This window comes from Vanellus vanellus, assembly GCF_965231255.1.
Source record: "Vanellus vanellus genome assembly, chromosome: 23".
In the NCBI taxonomy this organism is placed as follows: domain Eukaryota; kingdom Metazoa; phylum Chordata; class Aves; order Charadriiformes; family Charadriidae; genus Vanellus; species Vanellus vanellus.
In genome coordinates, this window is record NC_138928.1 from 1752248 (window position 1) to 1775629 (window position 23382).

Sequence of the window (23382 nt, forward strand, 5' to 3'; positions counted from 1 at the left end):
GGCACAGATCCTGCAGAGCTGTGGGATAAAGACGAAAACTTTTGCTGGGGTGGGCGCTTTATTGCCGGTTTCAGCCAAGAGCTGTCACTGTCACAGCAGAATCTCTCCCCTCCTGTAACGGAGGAGATGCCCCGTATCTTCGGAGCCACGCTGACCTCTTTGGTAGCCCTCCGGCACCGATGGGCATATGCTGGGGCTCTGCCTCCCCCCCCCCCCAGATCCCCAGCCTGCCAACTTGTGCATTTTTGCGTGTTTTCTCACTAGGTTGGCCCATTGCCTTTAAAAGGCTAAATGCTCCGGACTAAATTTGGTCATGCAGCTCTGCATGGTTCCCTGGAATGTCCTCGGGTTTCAGGCTCCTCTGATAGCACCATTCCCCGCCTCCCGCTGGGCTCCATTGGCTTCCCAGCACCCGAATCGCGGCTGGGTCCTGTTATTGGCCAACTCTTGGACCGAGGGGTGTCCCCTCTTTATAACTACTATATCCCGGGCTGCAGCGATCGAGAGCTGCTGAGATTTAACACTTCAGCACCTGCTGCTGCTGGGGGAAGCAGCGTTGGAGCTTCGGCTTCTTTTTTTTTTCTCCTTCCTTGGGTACCACACACAACCGCAACCGTGTCTCGCCAGCGAGCCAAGATGTCCAAAGTGGCCAAATATCGGCGACAAGTTAGTGAAGATCCAGATATTGACAGTTTGTTGTCGACTCTGTCTCCAGAGGAGATGGAAGAGCTGGAAAAGGAGCTGGATGTGGTGGATTCGGATGGAAGCATCCCTCTGGAGCTCAGCGAGAAAAAGCAAACAGAAAATTCCCCACCTGGCCCGCAAAACCGCGACGCAGTGCTCAATCACTGCGAAAAGGAGAGCAGGAAAGTTATTCAGAGGGAACAGTCGATAGACGTAAGTCGCACCTCCCCGCGCTTGAGCTGGTTTCGGGACAAATGCTGGGGCATACCTGTGAACTCCGCTGGGCTGTTTTAGGGGACGAGATGGAAAAAGCGAACCCCGAGAAAGGCACGCTGTGCTTGCTAAAGAGGAATAGCTGTCGGGTAGAGACCAGAGGAGCAAGGCAGGGAGCTGGTCCAGGCGCTCCGGGAGGGAACAGGGTATTTCATGAAATCCCGGTGTTACTCGCAAAGCCAAAACCTGTGCTGGTGTTGGGGATTTTCTCTCTGCCTCTGCTCTGACACCCTTTGGCAGGGCTGGGAGCAGAGGTGGTACCCCCAGAGAGTGGCTGGAGGGGCCGGTGCAGTGACAGCGATCCCGCAGGCTGCGTTTCTTTTTCCTCGTGGTTTTTGCCTTTGGAGATCTCTTGGTCCCTTCTGTTCCGCTTGTGCAAAAGCTTAAGCAGTCTGTGGGAGAAAAAAAAAAAAAAAAAAAAAAAAAAGTTTGCTGTTTTGTGGAAATCACCCTGAGAAGCAGGTTTTGCCCTGAGCCGTTTGTTTCGTGTTTAGTGTTCAGTTAAAATTAATTCTTTTGTTTTAATTTGGGTATGTTTATCTCCTTCTTTGCACCTGGCAAAGGCTTTAATAGCGTGCTTTGAGCTAGAAAGCTTCGTGCCAGTCCCTCTCATCTTTTTGCCTTAGTGGGAGCCAATCCCACTTCTCTGTAACATTTATTAACCTCTGCACTAAGAATATTTGGTATGTGCTTCGTGCGTGGGAGGCTGGGAAGCATTTGCTTTCCCTAGTTTTTCCACGGCAGGCTGAGCCAGAAAGCGAAAGAAGGAGACTCTTCAGCTATTTATCTGTGTAGTCGCGGGCAGATTTCATATCCCAGGCTGGATTCGCGTCTGCCAGGACAGGACAGGGCTGGGGAGGATCAGCAGCGTAAGCAGAGCAGAGGCTGATGTGGATACACCTCGGTTGACTGTTCCTTACCTATTCCAGCTCACCCAGCTGTACCCCGCATCTCCCAGTGGCGTAACCGAGCTCCGACTAGCCCCATGAGCGCTTGGAAATAGCTCTTTATGGATGTGTACGGAGTTTATTACAGGAGGGTCCTCTCCTGATTGGGGCCTGGGAGAAAATGGGGAGAAAAACATGAAAATAGGAGAAATAAAGGAAGGTTTATTTTGGAGACCCGAACAAGGGGTTAAATAGTTTCCCCCCACCCCTCTCCAAGCTTTCCTCTGGCAGTGAGGACAAGGCACTCGCAGCCTTCACCTTCTATATGTGGCGTTTGGCGTGGGCTGGGGGACAGAGAGCGCCGTGCCCCGCGCCACGAGAGCACCGGGTTTATTTTCCCACCAGTGGGCCGGCGGAAAATTTCCCCGTGGTGGGGAACTGCGGGTGCTGCAAGGACAAACCTGCCTGCGAAGAGAAATGCTGTTAACGTGGGACCAGTTATCCCAGTGATGCCGCAGGGGGTTGCACTGGTTTGCAGGTGATCCCGGCTCGCAGCCAGTGCTGAGAGCTGGCACCGAAAAAGCTGCTTTTTCAGGCGGGGGCAACTCCTACGTTTGGCATCAGTAGTGCTGCTGTTTTGTTTTTAACCATGGAAAGATGAGGAGCCGACTGGGACTTGGGATTGGGAAGTGCCCATGAGCAGGAGGAAGGGGGGGGAAATTTGTGTTTTACGGAAAAAGAGAGCTGGGAAATTGCAAACACTGTGTTATTTGGAAGATACCTGAGAGTGTGTGTGTGTGTGCTGCGGAGAGGACTTGGGATGGCGGCAAGGGATGGCATGGGGAGGAGATAGCCCCGGGAGAGGGTATACAGCTCCAGCCGGCGGGGAGGGCAGCCACGGAGGATGGAGGTCCTGAGAAAAGCGCTTGGTGTGCTCTCCTTTGAACTTCAGTAGCTTCGGGCCGTGGAAGACAAAGCAAGTTGGCTGCCGGTCAAATTTGCCGGTGAAACTGGCCCAGTTAGATTGCATTGCAGTAACTGGATATGGCAGAACTGACTTTCTTCTTCTATTTCAATCCCTGGAGGCCAAGAAAGAAACATCCTCCGCTCCTTCCTCCTTGGCATTGTTAGGACCTGGGATTAACGCCTAGAAAATGCCAGCTCGCAGCGCTGGCAGGTCAACCCGTGCCGGTGGTGGAGCAGGGCCTTTGGTCCACCATGGGGCATGGGGATGGGATGGGATGGGATGGGATGGGATGGGATGGGATGGGATGGGATGAGATGGGATGAGATGGGATGAGATGGGATGGGATGATCAGACCACAGAAGTGATTGCAGAAACCGGCCCGAGAAGCTGATGGTTTCCTCCATCCCAGGAAGCCGCAGGGCTGCGCTTTGCTGCAGGATGGAATGAGAACACGGAGCCATCCGGAGCACCCCAGGCGGCTCCCGAGCTCTCACCCGGCTGCTCAGTGCACTGAGGCCTCTGATGACAAATCCCCCTCTCGTATCAGTGGATTTCACGTTGCAGCAGGCAGCAAAGCACTTGTGCCTGCCAACACGTGTGTTGTGGCTGCGCACCCACAGGGGATGGCGTCACCCCGCCGATGTCCATCCCTGCCCCTCTCCCTTCAGTTCTCCCAGCACTGTGCATCACAAACCCACGCAGCACCCGGCGTCCCCGATTAGATGCGTCGAGCAAAACCTTCGCAAGCGAGAAACGGACTCGTGCACGCGGAAGGGAAGAACGGGCACGAGGGCAGGGAAGGAATGGGAGGTCCTTCCAGTGGGACTGACTCTGGACATCTGGAAGATGTTATCCTGGGTCTGTGATGTCTCTTCAGTAGGGAGGGACAGGAGGTTAGATTCTTGTCCTTGAACTACAGAGAGTTGATAGGTCCGTAGTTGCCTCGCACGAAGGCACCAAGGATAGAAAATATTAGGGAGCTCCCGGTCCAGCTCCTCAGCGGCGCCTCGGGCTGGATCGTTATTGCTAAAACTCATTTTGCAAAGCTGGGAGGTGGCTGGGTCGCAGCCTCCGCCGTGCCACGGCTGCTCCGGCTCCCCGCGGCCGGCACCACGCTGACCCAAGCGACTGCGCTCCTGTCTCCCCACCTATTTTTCCTCCTCTTTCCCGTTCTTCCCTCCCTCCTTTGCCTCCCCTCTGTGCAGCAGCTGGTGGGACGTTGGCTGTTAGCTGGGATGTGCAGGAATTGCTCCAAAGTGCAAAATAAGGTGTTTTAAAGGGAAAGGTTGAGTTTCTGCCCATCTTCGCAGTTCTTCTTGCAGTCATTGCTCTGTTCTTGGCCTGGCTTCAGGCACCCCCCTTCCCTTCTAAATATTGGGAGGAGTGGGTATATTTAGAAATATTGTAACTACATAATAGCACGTCTTCTTAGTGATGAAAAGGGCAAACTTGGGTAACTAGGAAGCAGTTTATAAACAGCCCAAAATAGACGTGAGCTTTGCCGAACTTCTCCGCGCTGGGCAGCCAAATTCACATCTTGGTGATGCATTAATTAATTAATCAATCTTCATTTTGTATTGCTAGCGAGTGAAAGTATACCCCATCTCAACAGCGGGGCTTGGGACAGTGCCTCTCTTCAGATGCGCTCAACGAGGCCTTCTTGTCGGTCCATGGATCGCAGGAGCCAAAGTTAAACTAATGTTCACGGGTAGATAAATGAAGAGCTGATTTCTAATAGCTCGTGGCTCTTTACTGTCGCAGGCGAAGACATAAGGAAAGAGAAATTCGGGTTAGAAACTTGCCGTAAAGTTGGAGCGGTGGCCTTAACTGAAGGAAGAGTTACCTGGGGGTGCAGCTATCACTTGAAATCTTTGTCTGGTGCCTGGGGTTTCTCTTCAGAAGAGGAAAAGCTGTCTGGGCCAGGAGCCAGGGGCTCGGGTGGCTCTGCCGGGGGAGGGAGGGGGGGTCTCTGGCAGCTGAGCTGTACGAGGAGATGGGTATTGGGAGAGCTAGTCTGGTTTTGTCCAGTTCTTCCTCTGCTGTTGGTGACATCTTCTTTATAAAGCGTGTAGCCACACGCACAGCACTGTGATACACACCCTGGAGATACCCCCATCCGTCCCATTGGTGTTCAGTCACTCCTAAACCCCCTCAGGGGTACTTTTGCCAGGAGGGACCTGGCTGAGAAGAGCCACCCCATGGGAAGGACCATCACTCCGTGCGTACCACGTGTGCCATGGGGCCAGGTGGTTTGCTGGACAAGTGCTCCATAGCAGTTGCCGTGTCCGTAGCAAGAGGTTTTACTTTTCAAAGCATGCCACAAAATCCACTTGCTGCTGTTCTTGGCTCTCCTTGGATTCCCACCTGGCCTCACCGCCCGGCCCCGGTGGCTCCAAAACACTGAGCACAGGGTGGCAGGGGCAGTCCCTCCTCATGATCTCCTTCTCCAGCACCACCACCTTCCCTGGGCATGGATGGAGCCTCCTTCCCTCAACTTAACCTGTAAGAAGAGGACACCCGGGTGTCCAAGTCCCATCGGAGTCCCCAGTCCTGCCTCCCAACAGGGCTGCACTGATTTCTTGCTGCTTCAAGCAGAGATGGTTGGGGAAATGCAGGGAAATTGCATGCGGGGGCATTTTCCTACTGATGGAGGGGGGGATTCATTCCAGGGCCACAAAGCCACTTCTTTTAGCAACACATGGTGGACGTCTCTTTCCACGTAAGCCTCGGGAGCAGCTCCTTGGAGGAGAAGGCTCTAAACAGGGGACACTGGATGCCAGGGCAGATGGGCACAGCCAGGGCCCTGTATTTTTGTCTCCTGAAGGTTGAACACCCAGCGGCAAACAGAAGTTGAGGTGGCTCAGACAAATGTCTTCCAACACCTTTCCCCTTCCTCTCGGATGTCCCACTCCCCACGCGCACTCCTGCGCGGGCAGGACACCCTCCTGCTCCAGGTCCAGGCATCCGTGTGCTTGCAGGCTGCTTTGCCTGGCCTGGAGCTCCTGGGGACATCCTTGTGTCCCCAAGCACCCTTCACTGTGGGCTGCGTACATTGGCAGCGAGTGGTGGGACAGCGTTCCTCATGGCCGGGTTTTGCCGCAGAGGGAAAAGCCGTGACCTGGGAGGGAGTTTACTTCATCCAAATGCAGCATATTTGAAGGATGCTGGGGCCAGAGGGCAGCGGGTCCTATTGCCACGGATGAGGATTACAAAACTCCGTGGGAAGGTCTTGTTAAAAGTCCTGCCTTGTTTTCGAACTTACCGGGGCGGGCTTGGCGCTCACTGCTGGGTGGTGTTTAATTCGGTTACTGGTGGCTATATGTGGAGGGCGACACCATGAGAAGTGAAGATCCCTACCAACGAGCCCTTCTTCCCCATCACGGGAAAACAAGTTAGTATTTACATTTCTTCTTAATGCTGAAAGCTTGTCATCTTTTCCTGAAGGTATCTGGAGGAAAAACAAGCTCCACATTTAAATAGCTGGGACAGACTCAAGGGAAATCGCAAACACGGGAAAAGAAGCGGTTGTATCATTCTTTAAGCATCTTACCAGTCTGTGACTAACGCAAATGTATTTAAACTCTGCTGTTCTGTTTATCAGCCGCTTCTGTCGATATGCCAAGACCGTTCCTTCTCTCTTCCAAGAGTCTTCACCAATTCCCAGCTCTTGCTTTTCTTTTAACCGTGTCCTGGGCAGGTCTCCAGCAGCCCGGGTGCCCGCTTTTCCCTCATCAGCCCATGTTGTTGTTTTGCCCAGCTCCTGGCCTCCGAAAGAGGTGTAAGGGGTGGGTGACACTGGGGGATCCTTTCTCCTGGGGCCTCTCCGGCAGCACGCGGCTCACGCTGGAGAGGGAATGAAAGTGTGTGTCCTCCCACCGGCACACAGAGTGGGGATGGAGCTGGCGGCTCTTTGCGTTACAATAGCCAGGGATGTCCAAAGTGGTCCCACATTTTGAAAGAAACCAAAGATGTGTGCCAAAGGTGGGTTGAAGGAGGATGGAGCCAGGCTCTTTTCAGTGGTTCCCAGTGACAGGACGAGGGGCAACGGGCGCAAGTTGGAACATAGGAAGTTCCGTTCAAATACACGGAAGAACTTCTTTACGGTTCGGGTGACAGAGCACTGGCACAGGCTGCCCAGGGAGGGGGGGGAGTGCCCTTCTCTGGAGGTTTTCAAGACCCGCCTGGTTGCAGTCCTGAGCGATGTGCTCCGGGCAATCCTGCTTTGGCAGGGGAGTGGGGCTGGATGATCTCTAGAGGTCCCTTCCAACTCTGAAACTCCGTGAAACTCCGTGAAAAGATACTGGCTTGTTCCTATTTGGTCCTTAAAGGAGGCCACAGACGGTCTCCGCTCTGTGGCCTCTCCAGCCCGCTGCAGAGCAGCCCAAACAGGAGAGCCCTGTTAGTGTCACCTTTCCGCGTTCAGAAACGAAAGCTGCCCTTGTCTGCGCTCGGGTGTTTCGTCCTTCGTTTCTGAAAGCATACCAACCCTGTAACGAGTAGGACGAGCATCAGAAGCGAGAGCTGTCAGCCGGCAACAGACGATAAAACAGACCTCCAAGGCGAAAAGAGGAGCAGGAACGATCCCACGACAGATAACTGAAGGATCTGCAGCGCAGAGCACAGCTGAAGCAAGCGAGGTGGCAACGCACCCAGCTCTGAACTGCATTTCTGAGCAAACGGGGTGAGAAGGAACCTCACCGCCCCATCGGTGGTTTTGTAACGCCGTTGGGAAACGGTGGCAGAAACCTTGTTTTGCTGTGACCGGGGCGAGTGGCGGCACAAAGTGTTCCCAGGGACTCGTAGGTCGCGCCGAAGGCACGCTCTGCGTCTGGGAGATCCGCGGTCCATCTAAGGGCAGAAGCGGGGAAAAAAAGCTGAATTTCTAGTCAGTTTGGGATAAAAAAAAAAAAACAAACCACACGAGTGAAAAGCTGAATTCTATATTTACATAAACCACAACTGGGATGCAGATAAATCTATGGAAATGCTCAGAACGTTTAACTTATATGGGCCGAGCTGCCCAGGAGGTTTATTATCTGTTTATGTTGAGCTGATAAATAGACATATAGAGGAGGAAAAGAGCCGGGGTCCTTTACGTATCGCTTTCTTTTGCAGCGTTATGACATCATTCGCGTGCTAAAATGGTCTCGGTGACTCAGCTCCCAGCAGGACGCTGGGATTAACCGGTCGTGTCACTCAAGCCCACCCTTTGCCCTGGTGGGAATCGCAGCCCGGTGGAGCGAGCGGATCTCGCTGCGCAGTGCAGGAGGTATCGGGGCACTCGTTTCCAAGTCGTGGTGTGGATAGCGGCAGCGGCGGTGGACCAGTCACCCCACGAAGTGTCCTGCTCGCTCCTGTCCTCTGCCCAAGAGCGTGGTGCAAACGAGGTTGAAAACAGACAGGAACGAGAGCTGCAGAAATGCAGCAGGAGAGGTGACAGCCCGGTGTCACAGAGGTGTTCCGGTGTGTGCAGCCCGGTGGCGTCGGGTTGAGTAGTCCAGTGATGAGAGATTCGGGTCAGGATTTACGCCAAGACCTGCCGGATGCTGCCGAGGGCTCCGAGTGATCCTGTGTCCTGACAGGGGGACCACGGCAGAGGGTGGACATGGCCAGCGTGGGAACCGGCACCCGCACGGCCAGGAGAGCTGCCGGCAGCAGAAAGGGCGCTGCGGTTTGTTTCCTTTCAGGGAAGATCTTCAGTTTCTAAGAACTGGAGATCGTGACTCCTGGCATGCCCTGCTGTATCTCATTAAGTGCCGCCTTCTGGCTACAGCTCCCACGTGGTGTAGGAGCCCAAGGAGCCAGTGCTCCTGCTTCTCATAAGCTATTTAAGGGTTTTAACCAGCAACCCACCTCCCTGATTTTGGCAGGTAGGCACCTGGGGCCGGGGCTCATCTCACCTGCTTCAACGATTTTGGTTCATCCTTCCGCACTGGGTGACTGCGGCCGCCGGTGGTGCTGTGGGGTGTCTGTGATGGTCCCATGGGACCCCTAGAAGACCTGCACCAGCAAGGGACCTGGAGATGCTTTCCATGTAGTCCCAGGAGGCTGGGAGCCAGAGCATCCAGCCCCCAAGACGCAGAGGACGGGAGATAGGATTTAAGACTCGCTAGGGTTGAATTGCAGTTCTTCTGGTCCTAAAAATCTGAGGAATGCTCTTTGTGGGCTGCCCACAGAAAGTGCGCCGGGCAGAAATCCAGCCTTGAGGTGGCCGTGGTGTGAGTCACTGAGGTTCACTGCCCTTTGCAACCTCTGCCGAAGAGGAGGCGATCGGAGAAAAGGTCTCATCTTGGGAATATCCAGTTCAGCCATGGCAGTGCCAGGAGAAGGGGCTGGGAATACAACGGATAGAAGAGAAAAACCCCAACTTCTAAAACCAGATTTTGTTAGAGAAGCCAAAGTTTCCATTTGCGGAGTATCCAGCAGCTTTAAGGGCTTTCTGGAAAATGGCTGCATGTCACTGTGGAAGGGCTGGAGCTATTCTATTGAAGGAAACCCAGTTGAAATGTTTGTTATCGGCCGCCTTAATTCAGCAATGAAGGCAAAGCAAGACAAAAGTCAGGGCCAGAAGTTGTCCGGCCTCTGGAGAACAGCGCTGCATCTCAGGAGGAGGATGTTTTTAAAAACATTGGCCTGGGAAGTGCAAAGAGACAGTGATATTTGGGGTCAGAAGGGTTTGAGCAGAAGGGAAGGGGAATAACTGAGCTCCTCGTTAAAATAACAGAGCAATAGCTGAGGCGGGACAGGGCATGAAGTTGTTTACATCGCTCTGGGCTTTAGCACATAGAGCCCGGCGGGTCACGCTAGGTCTGCGTGTGTCCCAGTGCTGGGAGCCGAGGTCCTTTCACCCTTGCTTCATGCCAAGAAAATCCAAATGTGCCAAGACAGAAACTCTTTGCTGCCTTGGAATGGTCCTACCAGGGAGCCCGTCTGGGCCAGAGCTCCGCGGGGCGTACGGGGGCTACGAGCAGGGTATGTCACGACACCATCCTATGATGTTTGCTAAGGACCAGGAGGGCTGCCCTGGCACTGCTGCAGGTGGAGCCACGCCAGATCCCCTCGTGAGCAGGTGGGTGTCATGTAGACCTGGACTGGGCTGCCCTGGGCAAGCAGGGACAGCAGAAGCCTCGCGGTCCCGCTTCCTCCGGTGGTCTCTGGCAATCCAGGTTTAGTAGCTCGCAGGACTCGGCCAAGGATGCAGCATTTTGTCCAGGAATGTCCTTGGCTCTGAGTTGTCCCCGAGTTACTCAAAACTGGCTGAGGACCGGAGGAAAGGAGCAGCTTGGCCAGTTTGTTGTGGTTTAGCTTGGCTCCAGCAACCCTCTCATGTGCCTAAAGCATAATGGCAACGGGTACCCAAATACCCAGGAACACCAAGTGCAGAACAACCTGCCTTGGCCCGCTGGCCACCTCAAGGGACTTCTCCATGCGGTGGGACAGTCTCAGGGGACATCCCTGTCTCCTGGGAGCTCTCACGTGGCTCGTGTCCAGCCTCCTCAGCCCCCTTCACCTGTGGTTACACTGAGGGGTGGTGGGATGCTGGTGCCTCCCTCACAGTCTCTGGCTGGGATTTGGGGTGGCTGGGCAGGAAGGAGGGGACATTGGGGCTCCTTTAGAGCCCACACAACTAGGTAGGTGTCTCCAGAGGATGATGCAGATACCCAAGGTTAGAGCCATGGGTTGGCTCTCAGAGTCTCGTGGTGGCCCTGGAGGCCTTTGTAGGACTCGGTAGCATGTGTAGGACAGACTGAAACCCCTCAGGCAGTGATTCCAGGTTGGATTGTTAGTTATGGATCTGTAATTATGCCTAAACCCCCTACTTCAGATAACAAACCCCAGCTTCCTTCCCTTGCCAGTCTGGTCTGGGAGCCCCCAGCTGACCAACACTTCTTGGCGAGCTCTGTCCTCAGAGGTCTCCCCTCCTCTCTGGGGCTTCCCCACTTCCCTGCTCTCCCACCTCCAAAAGCCCCGCCGTCGCTCAGGGTTTGCGTGGGACCGATGGAGCTTTGCTGGGGGGTAGCTGTTGCTTCAGCCATGACCTGCTGAGAGACAAACTGGAAAATCTCCTGTTGGATGCAGGAGAAATTTGTTATCCCAGCAGAGGCTGGGAGAAAGGGACACTGTCTTTGTCTGGACTTTATCCCCCAGCCCTATATCTCCGGAGGGATTCTGGTTGGTTTGCAAGGAGCACGGCTCTGGGTGGAGAGTCTCTATTGGTGGCAAAAGCCACGTGCCAGGCAGCCAGCTCGCCCAAAGGGCTCTGCTGGTGGTGTTTCTGGAGAAGAGGGAGGCAGTGAGTCGCAAGGAGAAGACTCATGGGCTCTGATGGGCTCCAGGGCACGTGCAGAAATTACCCCATGTGGCTGAAATAATTGCTGGTTTAAGTTCAGCTGGTCCAGTTGTCCTTAGGGGTACGGCTGCATCTTGGTTTAGGAGGGCTGCGCGCTGGTGTAGGGCAGTTTGGTTACAAGCGGTGACAAACCCTGGGTGCTTGCAAGAGTGTAGGCGTAAGACTTGTGCCTACAAGTGGACACGCGGCTCAACCAACTGGGCTAAATAGGCGTGATTTCCACGTATGGGCAGGTTCTGAAGGCACTGACACTTGCCCCTTGCTTTTCTCCATGTTTTCCCCTCATATTCCTCAAGAAAAGGCGTCCCTGTAGCTGCACGCAGGTGAGGACGGTGCCCCTCTGCTCAGTTGGGTGGGAAGCCCATGTCCCCATTGCCACCCACAGCGAGCAGCAGCTGGAGCCATCAGCCACGTTGGAGCTAACCTTGGGTTTTCCAGCGGTGCTGATGGTTGGGGTGGTCCTGATCCTGGCTCAGGCTTCCCCTCTTGTGTTCTCGATGCTGTCATAGAGGGGGGATGTTTCCCAGCTTGGGGATGATATCTCACGATTGGCTTTCCAGAGGCCACCAGAGCTGCAGGTGACGTTAGAGACCGAGTCAGTGTCAAGGCTGCAGATTGAGTTCACTATTTCTGGAGCCATTTTCACATGTACTGCAGGTGCAGGTTTGGCCCTGAGATCTTTTGCTGACGGTCCCGTTTCCTCCTGGGGCTCAGCGTGCTATGTGTCCCCAGCAGTGACCCTCCTGGAGGAGCCATCCTGGATTCTTCTGTCTTCCCCCTTCCAACCAAGCCCTCCTCAAACCCAGGTGGGCCACGGCTCCCCAGAGCCAACACGGAGCTGCTCAGCAGCACGTGCCCCCCAAGGTTTCCATCCTTACATCTCGTTCTTTAGCTGAGCCAAGCCCATGGCCATCGTGGTGGGGCAGTGCCCGGTGATCTGGGCCATGAGGGACTCTTCCCAGGACGTGCCTCTGAAAATAACTGCAGGCTGGTGAAAGCTGGCCCCTTCCGAAGACGAAACGTTTCTGCTGCAAATGTATTTCCATATGTCCCCTCTTGCCAGGGACTGGCAGCAGCCAGGGCACAAAGTGTCCCTTCCCTCCAGCTTGGGTGCAGTCCCTGGGAAACCCATCCTCTCCTCTCCACCGTGTTCCCCTTTCGCTTAGAAACCTGCCTGTGGCCACAGCGGGGTGACCGGCTCCCGTTCGCCGTGCTGAGGCGACAGCCAGGTCGATACCTACCACCCAAGCAGTGATTTCCTACCCCAAAAATAGCTGTGGGGCCTTCAGGGCAGGAGGCGAGAACTTCGCTCCGCCGTCACATCCCCACCACCCGCAGGAGATGTTGGGCAGCCCCTCTGCTCCGCTCCCACCCGTCCTCGGCTCGGTCGGCGGCTCCAGCCCCAGCCCCATCCCTCGCTCGGCATCGGGAGCGGTGCTGCAACCGCTCGGATTCCAGGCAAGAAGTTCCCAGTCTCCTTTGCCTTTTAAGGAAACATCTGAGTGGGTTTGAGGGTTACAAACGCTAACAAGCAATGGCAATGCTCATTTTAGTCTATTTAGAGGAAACGGGAAGGCATTTCAGTTCATCAAAACACTGGTGATTAATCAGCCGAGTACCAGGCTGTTTTCATTAGGCTTATTTTTAAAGGTCTGACACGCTGTGTAAAAATATTCCCCTAATAATCGTGCTCGCAGCAGAGGGAATGGCACCGGAGGGGGTGCGGCGGCGCTGGTTTCTAGGTATCCAAGGTAAATATGTCAGCGCGGTGGAGGGGAGCGAGCAGGCAGGACTCAAGATGGCAATGGAGAGGGGACAGGGCTGGCGCTGGCTGCTGCGGATGGAGACAGCCTGGCTGGTGGCCTGGGCTGCGGGAGAAGGTGCGCTGGTGGCTGCCGGGGACAGCCAGGGTTTCGGGATACCGGTGGGGGGATGTGGTTCTCTCTACTCTTCACCATCATCCTGCCACGCAGCTTCCTCCGCTGAGCTCCAGCTGGAGCAATGTGCTTCATTTCCAGCCCGGAGGTGAGGACTTCTGCACGGTCACCAGTGAGCAGAGCTTGGGCTGGTGTCACCACCCAGGGCTGGCACCTGCAGCAGAGCCGGGGTGGCGGAGCGCACCGAGAGCCCGGGGATGGGTGCGAAGGCAGGAGGGGATGAAGGCCCACTTCCTCTGGGGCACAGACATGGCCTTGGGCAGGGCCAAGAGCAGGTTCTGACCTGGCTTTAGAGGTGTCCCCAGTCTCCACCAGGGGATGGAGAGTCTCACGCAGGCAGTGGCAGACGGGTAAGAGTGACCCTTGGGTTTAGAAACATAGATCTCATTTCTCGCCTGGAATTTTTTTGTTGCTCCTGATTCCTCCCCTTCTGCTGCTGCCGATGGAGGCGGCCGCTCGCAGAGGACCCTCCCCAGCAGGACCAGGGGTGCCGGGGTCAAGGCAGCTCTGCGTTAAGTGAATCAGCTCGAACACCTCTTACCCCTTGTTACCAGCCAACGCTTTTGGCAATAACTTACAGCTTTTTGATGGGATCCTTTCCAGCGCATCCCGAATTTGCTGGACACGCGTGTTAAAGAATTTCACCAGACTGGGGGCTACCTCTAGGTTTGCTTTATTAACAGCTCAGAGTTGGGCCGTCACCTCAGTACCAGTCTGGTGGAATTCTTTAACACACGGGATCCCGCAAGCGCTGCCCGTGGTGGCAGTAACGCCCACAGCCGGTCACTGCACATGCACTGCCTTCCCTTTTTCCCTCACAGATGGCTCCTCTTCCCCCGGTTCCTTCCCCACGTCCTGCTCTCTGGCTCTACTGCCCTCCTTCCCAAAGACCTTGTCCTACACCCCAGCACCCGGACGACACGTGGCAACACATCCGGCGACGGATGCTTTAATGAGAACAGCACTAACGATGTGATAACAAGACATTCCCAGCGGCTTTGCTAAGCAGGGATTTGCTATGCGTTTTATTTTGCCCTAATTTCCTCTTGTTTGGAGAAATCCTTTGCCTTCTCTGAGCATGGGAGATGTTGTAGGTCCTTCCCTCCAGGGTTTTCCTTCCTTTCGCCAAGATCTGCTCGTTCCCGGCCAAAGCCTTTGCTCTGGTTGGTCTTGGGGGGCCCAGGGAGCTTAGGGGAGACTCAGGGCTGCCCACTGTCAGGTTGTGTGAGCTGGGAAGGAGAAGGCTTTTTGGAGAGCTTGGTGAGGGGATGGGGCTGCCGGCTCCGACTCGAGGAGTGCTCAGCCTGTGGACACGGAGGGGCTGCAGAGCCCTGGAGGGGACAACTATCTCTTCTTGCAGAAAACCTCTGACCTGGGACATCCCCAAACCCCTTTGAAAGGCACCGTTGGGCGTGAGTGTGGGGTGACGGAGCGAGGCCACGGAGTCCTCATCCCCCCCGCGCCTCCTGCCCTGCCTCCTGCCAGGGCAGACGTGGCTCTTCCTTCACCGAGGTGCCCCGGGATGTCACCGGGCGTCCTCGCACCAGCCCAGCCCTGGGAACAGGGCTCGTCTTGGTGGCTCAGTACCACAGGAGGTGACATCCACCTGCTCCCCACAGCCCCCGGGACAGGAGGGTGCCGACATCAGGGCACCCCTGGGAGCCCCATCCCTGGTCCTTGGGGTTTGCAGCAGCGCGGGGCTGTGTGGACGCACGGACGGGCTCTGTAGGGGTCTGGCATGTGCCTTTCTGTCGCCTGTTTAGGTCCGCGCAGGGGAGCCAAGAAATCTCTTAACTAAATAAACAGCTCTCTCGTCCCAGATGGCATCTGCTTATACGCCAGGTACAAACAGTCCCCGCGGCTGCCCCGCTCCCAGCCAGGCCAGTTCTTTCCACAAAAAAAACGCGGTCCCCCGAGGGCCAGCAGTGCCACGTGCCGGGACGGCAGAGCCGCGCTCTGCCCCGGCACGGACACCACGGGGCCCTGGGCTGGGGAAGACACCGCGGTCTGGAGGAGGAAGCCAGCCCTGGCTGCACACCGGGGTGTCTGGACTCTGATTTGGGGGTTCAGGGCACTGGGTGAAGCCACGGGGCTGTCCCGGCACTGGGTGAAGCCACGGGGCTATCCCAGCCCTGGGAGGGCCCAGGGAGCTCGTAAAGACATCACGGCTCCATCTCCCAGAGGCATCTTTCTTCCTCCTTTCCCTGAAGTCCTAAAGTCCCACCAGCAAAGACGGCGTTTGCTCTGCCACCCCCTCACCTCAGCGCTTTCTCCTGCTGCAGCCAGCCGGCATCGCCGTGCTCGAGCTGAGGACGCCCGGGTTAATCCTGCGGCTGTAGATCTGAGCCTGACCCGACCGCGGCGCCCAGCTAGCGGAGCCTCAGCACGTCACCCTCTGCTCATCCACGGACAGAAACCCCACGGCACCGGCTGGCACGCAGAGCCGAGCCGTGCTGCCGAAGCCAGGCACCCAGGTAGAGCTGGGCCAGCCGCGACGGGCAGGAGCTGCGTGCTCCCCAACTGCGGAGTGGGGAGAAGGAGGTTTAAACTGCCGAACCCAGACACGGACTTTATGGTAGGGTCCTCTTCTGTACAGCAAACTTGGTCCCAATGTCAGGGGTTCATCTCTCCTCAGTTACCTGTTCATAGAATCAGAGCATAGAATCACAGAATGGTTTGGGTTGGAAGGGACCTTGAAGACCACCCAGTGCCACCCACTGCCCGGGGCAGGGACACCCCCCCCCCAGCCCAGGTTGCTCCCAGCCCCGTCCAACCCGGCCTTGAGCACCTCCGGGGATGGGGCAGCCACAGCTTCTCGGGGCACCCTGCACCAGGGGCTCACCACCCTCACAATTTCTTCCCAATATCTCATCTAAATCTCCCCTCTTTCAGTGTAAAACTGTTCCCCCTCGTCCTATCACTCCATGCCCTTGTAAAAAGTCCCTCCCCAGTTTTCCTGGAGCCCCTTTAGGCACTGGAAGGCTGCTATAAGTTCTCCCCGGAGCCTTCTCTTCCCTTCTCCAGGCTGAACCCCCCCAACTCTCCCAGCCCGTCCTCCCAGCAGAGGGGCTCCAGCCCTCCCAGCATCTCCGGGGCCTCCTCTGGCCCCGCTCCACCAGGTCCATGTCTTTCCACCACCTAGGGGGTGTCCCTGCCCCGGGCATGGGGGGTTGGAACTCGATGATCTTCAAGGTCCCTTCCAGCCTGAACCATTCTATGATCTATGATCGAATGGCTTTAAAGCATGGAGGGAAAGAGGAAAATCCTTTGCTGCCAGAGGTAGTTTGTAAGAAAATAGCCGTGAAGCCTCGGGGTTGCCCCCCTCTGCGTGCAGGGAGGATGTAGTCACTGCTTGAGGGTCAGCGCTGGAGAGCCGAAAGCAGGACTAAGCTCCTCCTGCATATCAAAGTCCCGCGAACACAACAGTGGCATCGCGGTAAGCGTAGAAGGAGGGGCAAAAATTGCTTTGGCAGAGTCCGTGTACAAAGAGGCAAAACCCAAAAGTAACGTTGGCCAGCCCGCTATGGAACGAGCGGGCATCTCGGCTGGATTGGAGATAAAAGAAGAAACTCGGGGAGTCCTGGGCACTCTGTTGTATGACTTCTTGGCACAGAGGGATGGGGAGACCCCGGGGGCAGGGAAGGGGGTGCCAGCTGCAGTGACACTGCTTTTGCCCGACGCACGCACCAAAATCAGCATCCTTCCCTAAGACAACCCCAGGTAACCTCTTCCCTCCTGTGCCGCCTTTGGACACCGCAGGAAGATGTGTTGGGAGAACCTCAGGCAGTACAAAGCACGAAACGCCCCATCCCCTTTTCCTGGGTTTTCGGCAGGGAGCTAAAATATACAAACTTACAGTAAAAGGAGGCACGATTCGGAGAGCCCAGGGTTGGGTGTGACTGTCGGATCGGCAGTGTCACCTCTGTCACCGCCTGTGGACGGCTCCCCTGCTTGCACACATGTCCAGACCAGCACGGGAAGCGCGTTGGGCTCTGGACCGGGCAAAGCATCCAGCTGGGAACCATGTAGGAAAGCTGGGATAGCACCCGAGCATCCCTGGTTAAAAAGGTGATTAAAATGACGATAACAAAAGGTGATTAAGAGGATAACAAAAGGTGGTTAAGAAGAGGATAACAAAAGGTGGTTAAGAGGATAACAAAAGGTGTTTAAGAAGAGGATAACTCTTAGGACGTATGATAGGAAGGGGTCCAACAGCACGGGCTGCCAAGGGAGACGCATCCTGCTGCTTGTCGGGTTATCATCGGTTGAAGGGGGCCGAAGGAGGGCTTTGGGAGGGGACTCTGGAGCCCTTTGGGAAGGGACTGGAGGCACAAGGAGAACAGAGGGGCCTCGGAGAGCTGCAGCGGGACCCCGGCACAGCTGGGTCCTGTAGGCTCTGCCTACATTCGGGGCCCTCATACGCTGAACCCCCCTCCCTCCGGACCCGGGACCTTGGTTGGGTTAACCTTTCTCTCTTCCAAAGCACAACCAACGGGGCGCAGCGGGAATCTGCAGTGGTAAATCGCTCCGGGGAGATGGAGGAGACTCTGACCCATATTTCAGGGGTGAACCGTCATGATTTGGAGCAGATCGCTTAGGTAGAGTCCTGGCCGTGGGTCTGTCCCCTGCCATGGCACGGACCAGTGCTGGCTGTCCTCCTGCTCCCCCACAGCACCTCCCCGCTGCCTCCTGGGGACCCTGCACGATGCTCTCACCCGGTTTCTCTCATAAATGCCCGGTTTAGGGCAGCTCGTCCCCCGTAGGTGTAGTCTAAGACCTTCCTGAGACCTTCCTGCGTCCTCCCGCGCATCTTCCCCGGCTGCGGTGCTGCCCCGAGGGGCCCCGTGGCTGCTCCCGTGTGACAGAGGCGCTGAGTTGGTGACGATGAGACTGGGGTGGCGAGTGAGGAGGTCGGAGGCATCCACCTCTGTAACACCTCGGTGTTTTTCTCTTGGTAGGAAAGCAGGTCGAGCGAGAAGAAGAAGGGAGCCAAGAATGAAGAAGAAAAGGGAAAGGAAACTCCTTCCAAAGACGTGGCCCGGAAACAAGATACCAAAGCGGGGAAAGACTCTAAAAAGGAAGAAAGCGTTCAGAAAACAGACCCAAAAGTTAAAGCTGAGGCTGAGACCAAGACCAAAGAGGAGAAGGCTATCAACGACAAAGTCAAGGCCATGGAGAAAAAGCTGCTGGGGAAGGACAAAAAGGAGGAAGAGAAGGGCTCAGCGTTAAAGAAGGATGCAGGGAAGGATAAAAAGGAGGAAGAAAAGGGTTCAGCATTAAAGAAGGACGCAGGGAAGGACAAAAAGGAGGAAGAAAAGGGCCCAGCAGCAAAGAAGGATGTGGGGAAGGATAAAAAGGAAGAAGAGAAGGGCTCAGCATTAAAGAAGGAGACAGGGAAGGACAAAAAGGAAGAAGAAAAGGGTTCTGCATTGAAGAAGGGCGCAGGGAAGGACAAAAAGGAGGAAGAGAAGAGTTCGGGATTGAAGAAAGAGGCAGAAAAAGACACAAAGGCAGACGATAAGAAAGAAAAAGATAAAAAAGAAGAGGAAAAGAGTTCGGCTTTGAAAAAATCAAAGGCAGACGAGAAGGAGAAATCCCAGCCAGAGGCAGAAAAGGCAGCGGAGGAGAAGCAGGAGGCCAAGGCAGCGGCCGAGAGCGGCCCCACCAAGCCCACCACCGGCAGCTCCCCGGATCAGGCCAAGGATGACGAAGCCTCCAGCATTTTCGATGAGCTCATCGAGAAGGTGAAGAACAACGACGCCGAGGTCACCGAAGTGAACGTGAACAACTCGGACTGCATCAACAACGAGACCCTGGTGCGCTTCACCGAGGCTCTGGAGTTCAACACCGTGGTCAAGCTGTTCGCCTTGGCCAACACCCGTGCTGACGACCACGTGGCCTTCGCCATCGCCATCATGCTGAAGTCCAACAAGGTGCTGACGAGCATCAACCTGGACTCCAACCACATCACGGGCAAGGGCATCCTGGCCATTTTCCGGGCGCTGCTGCAGAACAACACGCTGACGGAGCTGCGTTTCCACAACCAGCGGCACATCTGCGGGGGGAAGACGGAGATGGAGATTGCCAAGCTCCTGAAGGAAAACACCACGCTCCTGAAGCTGGGCTACCACTTCGAGTTGGCTGGACCACGCATGACAGTCACCAACCTGCTGAGCCGAAACATGGACAAACAGAGGCAGAAACGCCTCCAGGAGCAGAAACTGGCACAGGAGCGTGGGGAGAAGAAAGACCTCCTGGAGGTGCCCAAGGCCGGAGCTCTGCCAAAGGGTTCCCCCAAGCCATCCCCGCAGCCGTCCCCCAAGGCTTCCCCCAAAAGCTCTCCCAAAAAAGGGGGGGCACCCGCCGCACCGCCCCCGCCTCCTCCTCCACTCGCCCCACCGCTGATCAACGAGAACCTGAGGAACTCGCTCTCGCCGGCCACACAGAGGAAGTTGGGAGACCGGGCGCTGCCGGTCCAGGAGAAGAACTCGCGGGACCAGCTCCTGGCGGCCATCCGCTCCAGCAACCTCAAACAGCTCAAGAAGGCAAGTGCAGGGCCGCGGTGGGGTCCTCCATGGGGTTGGTCTGTGGGCTGAGATCTGAGGTCACGTCTGTTGTCACTCGGGTAGAGGAGAGGTGAGGGCTGTCCTTCAGTGTAGGGTATGGAGTGGGGTGTCCGTGGTGCCAAACCCCGCGCAGAGCACACGGCAGGGGCAGAGCTGTCCCTTGGCGGAGCACATGGGGTGGGCAGGTCCATCCTTTGGCACCATCCCTTCCAGAGCAGGTGGGGTCAGCAGATCCATCCCCTGGCAGAGCATCCAACAGGAGAAGATCCATCCCTTAGCAGAACCCCTGGGGTGGGCAGGTCCACCTCATGCCAGTGATCGGGTTTGGCTCCAGGGTTTGGAACACAAGGAAGAAGCCAGCTTTAAGCTGCAACCCCAGGAGATGGAAATCCAGGACCTCCCCATGCAGAGGAGGAGCGGTGCTTAGCCGCAGGGAGGGAGGTTCACGCGCACCCACAGCATCCCAGACTGGTGAAGGTTGGAAGGGCCCTCTGGAGCTCCCCCAGTGCCACCCCCCGCCAGAGCAGGGGCACCTCCAGCAGTGGCACAGGACACCTCCAGGCGGGTTTGGAATGGCTCCAGAGGGGGAGACTCCCCCCCTCTCTGGACAGCTGTGCCAGTGCTCTGCCACCCGCACGGGAGAGACGTCCCTCCTCGGGTTGAGATGGGACTGCCCATGGTCACGTTTGTGCCCGTTCCCTCCTGTCCTGTCACTGGGCACCACTGAAAAAAGACCATTCCCATCCCCCGGCACCCGCCCTCGAAGGATTGATAAGCGTTGATAAGATCCCCCCTCAGTCTTCTCTTCTCCAGACTGAACAGCCCCACGGCCCTCAGCCTCTCCTCGTAAGAGAGATGCTCCGGTCCCCTCATCATCTCCACAGCCCTTTGCTGGACCCTCTCCAGCAGTCCTCTGTCCTTCCTGACCCGGGGAGCCCCGAACTGGACACAGCGCTCCAGATGTGGCCTCCCCGGGGCAGAGCAGAGGGGGAGGATGACCTCCCTCCACCTGCTGGCCACGTTCTTCTTGATGCCCCCCAGGATGCCATTGGCCTTCTTGGCCACCAGGGCACATTGCTGGTCCACCCGTGTGGTCATGTGTCCGTGCATGCAGGCAGCACGTCCCTGAGGGCAGCAGCTCACCCAGCTCTTGGTGTGGCGTTGGCATGGCTGAGCCCCCACCCCTGGGGGTGGGAGGTGGCCCAGGGTGGGAGATAGCCAGGATGGGAGGTGGCCCAGGGTAGGTAGGAGGTGGCCCAGGGTGGGAGGTAGCCCAGGGTGGGAGGTGGCCCAAGGTATGAGGTGGCCCAGGATGGGAGGTGGCCCAGGTGGTAGGTAGCACAGGGTGGGAGGTAGCCCAGGGTGGAAGGTGGCCCAAGGTATGAGGTGGCCCAGGGTAGGAGGTGGCCCAGGGTGGGAGGTAGCCCAGGGTGGGAGGTGGCCCAAGGTATGAGGTGGCCCAGGATGGGAGGTGGCCCAGGTGGTAGGTAGCACAGGGTGGGAGGTAGCCCAGGGTGGAAGGTGGCCCAAGGTATGAGGTGGCCCAGGGTAGGAGGTGGCCCAGGGTGGGAGGTAGCCCAGGATGGGAGTTGGCCCAGGGTGGGAGGTAGCCCAGGGTATGAGGTGGCCCAGGGTAGGAGGTGGCCCAGGGTGGGAGGTAGCCCAGGATGGGAGATGGCCCAGGATGGGAGGTGGCCCAGGTGGTAGGTAGCACAGGGTGGGAGGTAGCCCAGGGTGGAAGGTGGCCCAAGGTATGAGGTGGCCCAGGGTAGGAGGTGGCCCAGGGTGGGAGGTAGCCCAGGATGGGAGCTGGCCCAGGGTGGGAGGTAGCCCAGGGTATGAGGTGGCCCAGGGTAGGAGGTGGCCCAGGGTAGGAGGTGGCCCAGGGTGGGAGGTAGCCCAGGATGGGAGCTGGCCCAGGGTGGGAGGTAGCCCAGGGTATGAGGTGGCCCAGGGTAGGAGGTGGCCCAGGGTGGGAGGTAGCCCAGGATGGGAGATGGCCCAGGGTGGGAGGTAGCCCAGGGTAGCCGGAGAGGCTGCGTCTCCAACACTGAACCCACCATGACACCTTGAAACATCTCACTCGCCCCAGCGGGTGCGTGTCCCTGGCCGGGCTGCCCGCGAGCTGGAGCGTGGGGACCACCAGCCTGGCCAAGAGATGTCCCTGAAGCGCCGAGCGTCCCCGGCAGCAACAGCGAGAGGGGTCCGGCCAGTTCCACCGCGGCGGGTCTGCGTAGGGTCCCCGGGCCGTTCCAGCGTCCCCTCTCGTTGCTCCCCCCGGTAACGGGGTGTCTCCTCCGGCAGGTGGAGGTACCGAAGCTGCTGCAGTAGGGAGCGGGACGGCTTTGCCCCCGCGGCCCCCGGGACACTCGCCTTTCTCGTGCCTGTTTCCACGACGAGCCCTTTGGGAGCCTGCAGTGACCGACGGTGAGGAGCAGCGATCTCTCTGGGACGGACGGACGGATGGACGGAGGAGGAGGAGGAGGAGGAGGAGGAGGAGGAGGGCCAGCGTGACCCTTGGACGCAGCACGGGAGGACGACGTTGTATTTATTACTTTTACGGTTGCGAAGCTCTTCAAGCTTTTTCTGGCGCCAGCACCGTGTCCCACCGGAGATGCCGAAGGTGGAGGAGGGGGCTACAGAGGGGGCCACCCCCTCAGGCTTGGCACCCGCCACCCCAACTGGCCCACAGGGCCCCCGAGGTGGTCCAGCCTGGGGCGAGTGGGGGTACCTCCATCCCGAGCCGTGCATGTCGGAGGGGACAGCCGGACCACGGCCCCACAGGGGGTGGCAGGGACAGCGGTGGGGTGGGGGCTCGACGTTGGGAGGAATCGGGGAGGGGGGGGGTGGTCAGAGATGGGGGAACGGGGCAGGAGATGGACTGGGGGGCTGGAGGGGGGGGCTCAGGGCATGGCAGACATTGGGGACCGCTGGGGACATCCCCTCCTCGGGCACTTTATGCCACGGCTCAGCCCATCCAGGAGCATTTTTGAAGCTTTTCAGCCCAATTTAGGTGGGACGTTGACCCACCACCTGACCACTCCACTTTCCCCCCTCCCCCCCCCCCCCCCAGTTCCTCCCCAGGGAGACACCGGGGGGACAGGAGCAGAGGGGTGGCATGTGCCACCTCCACCCGCGGGCGCGGGGCCGGGCAGGGACACCGCCTGTGCCCGGGGCGGGTTTTGGGGGCCATGCGATGTGACATGTGTCCTGTGTCGTCCCCCCCCTCCGGCGCCTTCCTGGCGTGACGCCTCCGTCGCGATGTGTACGACTGCGGCCACCGGCAATAAAGCTCACCCGACGCTTGCCCCGCCTCGGGGACTGCCCGGCGACACGGGGACATGGGGACATGGGGACACAGGGACACCGTCGGGACATGTGGGGGTGGTTGGAGATGGGGTCAGCTCCCCACAGCCCCACCGCAGGGCCACCTCAACTGGGCACACTGGGGCCACCTCAAACTGGGCACCATGGGGCCACCTGAACACCGCGAACTGGGCACTTAGGGGCCAGGTGGCCACCCCAAACTGGGCATCATGGGGCCGCATGGTCACCCCTAATGGGGCACCCTGGGGCCATGTGGCCACCCCAAACTGGGTGCCTTGGGGCCAGATGGCTACTGCAAACTGGGCACCCTGGGGCCACATGGCTACCCCAAACTGGGCACCTTGGGGCCAGGTGGCTACTGCAAACTGGGCACCCTGGGGCTACATGGCTA

General features: G+C 57.6%; 1 protein-coding gene across 1 annotated transcript; it reads left to right on the forward strand.

Annotated features, from left to right (window-relative positions):
• The first annotated feature begins 566 nt into the window (after nt 1-566).
• Nucleotides 567-22493, forward strand: LMOD1 (leiomodin 1). Its single transcript, XM_082494678.1, has 3 exons — nt 567-897; nt 18057-19643; nt 21969-22493. Exons 1-3 carry the CDS (start codon nt 637-639, stop codon nt 21993-21995), a joined length of 1875 nt encoding a protein of 624 aa, XP_082350804.1. The 5' UTR covers nt 567-636; the 3' UTR covers nt 21996-22493.
• The last annotated feature ends 889 nt before the right edge of the window (nt 22494-23382 follow it).

What these genes read in the sequence shown, in the direction of transcription:
- LMOD1 (XM_082494678.1), top strand. Translation starts at nt 637, where the DNA reads ATGTCCAAAGTGGCCAAATATCGGCGACAAGTTAGTGAAGATCCAGAT. An exon ending in AGAGGGAACAGTCGATAGAC is followed by an intron (nt 898 to 18,056) that starts GTAAGTCGCACC and finishes TTCTCTTGGTAG; the next exon opens with GAAAGCAGGTCGAGCGAGAA. An exon ending in ACCTCAAACAGCTCAAGAAG is followed by an intron (nt 19,644 to 21,968) that starts GCAAGTGCAGGG and finishes CTCCTCCGGCAG; the next exon opens with GTGGAGGTACCGAAGCTGCT.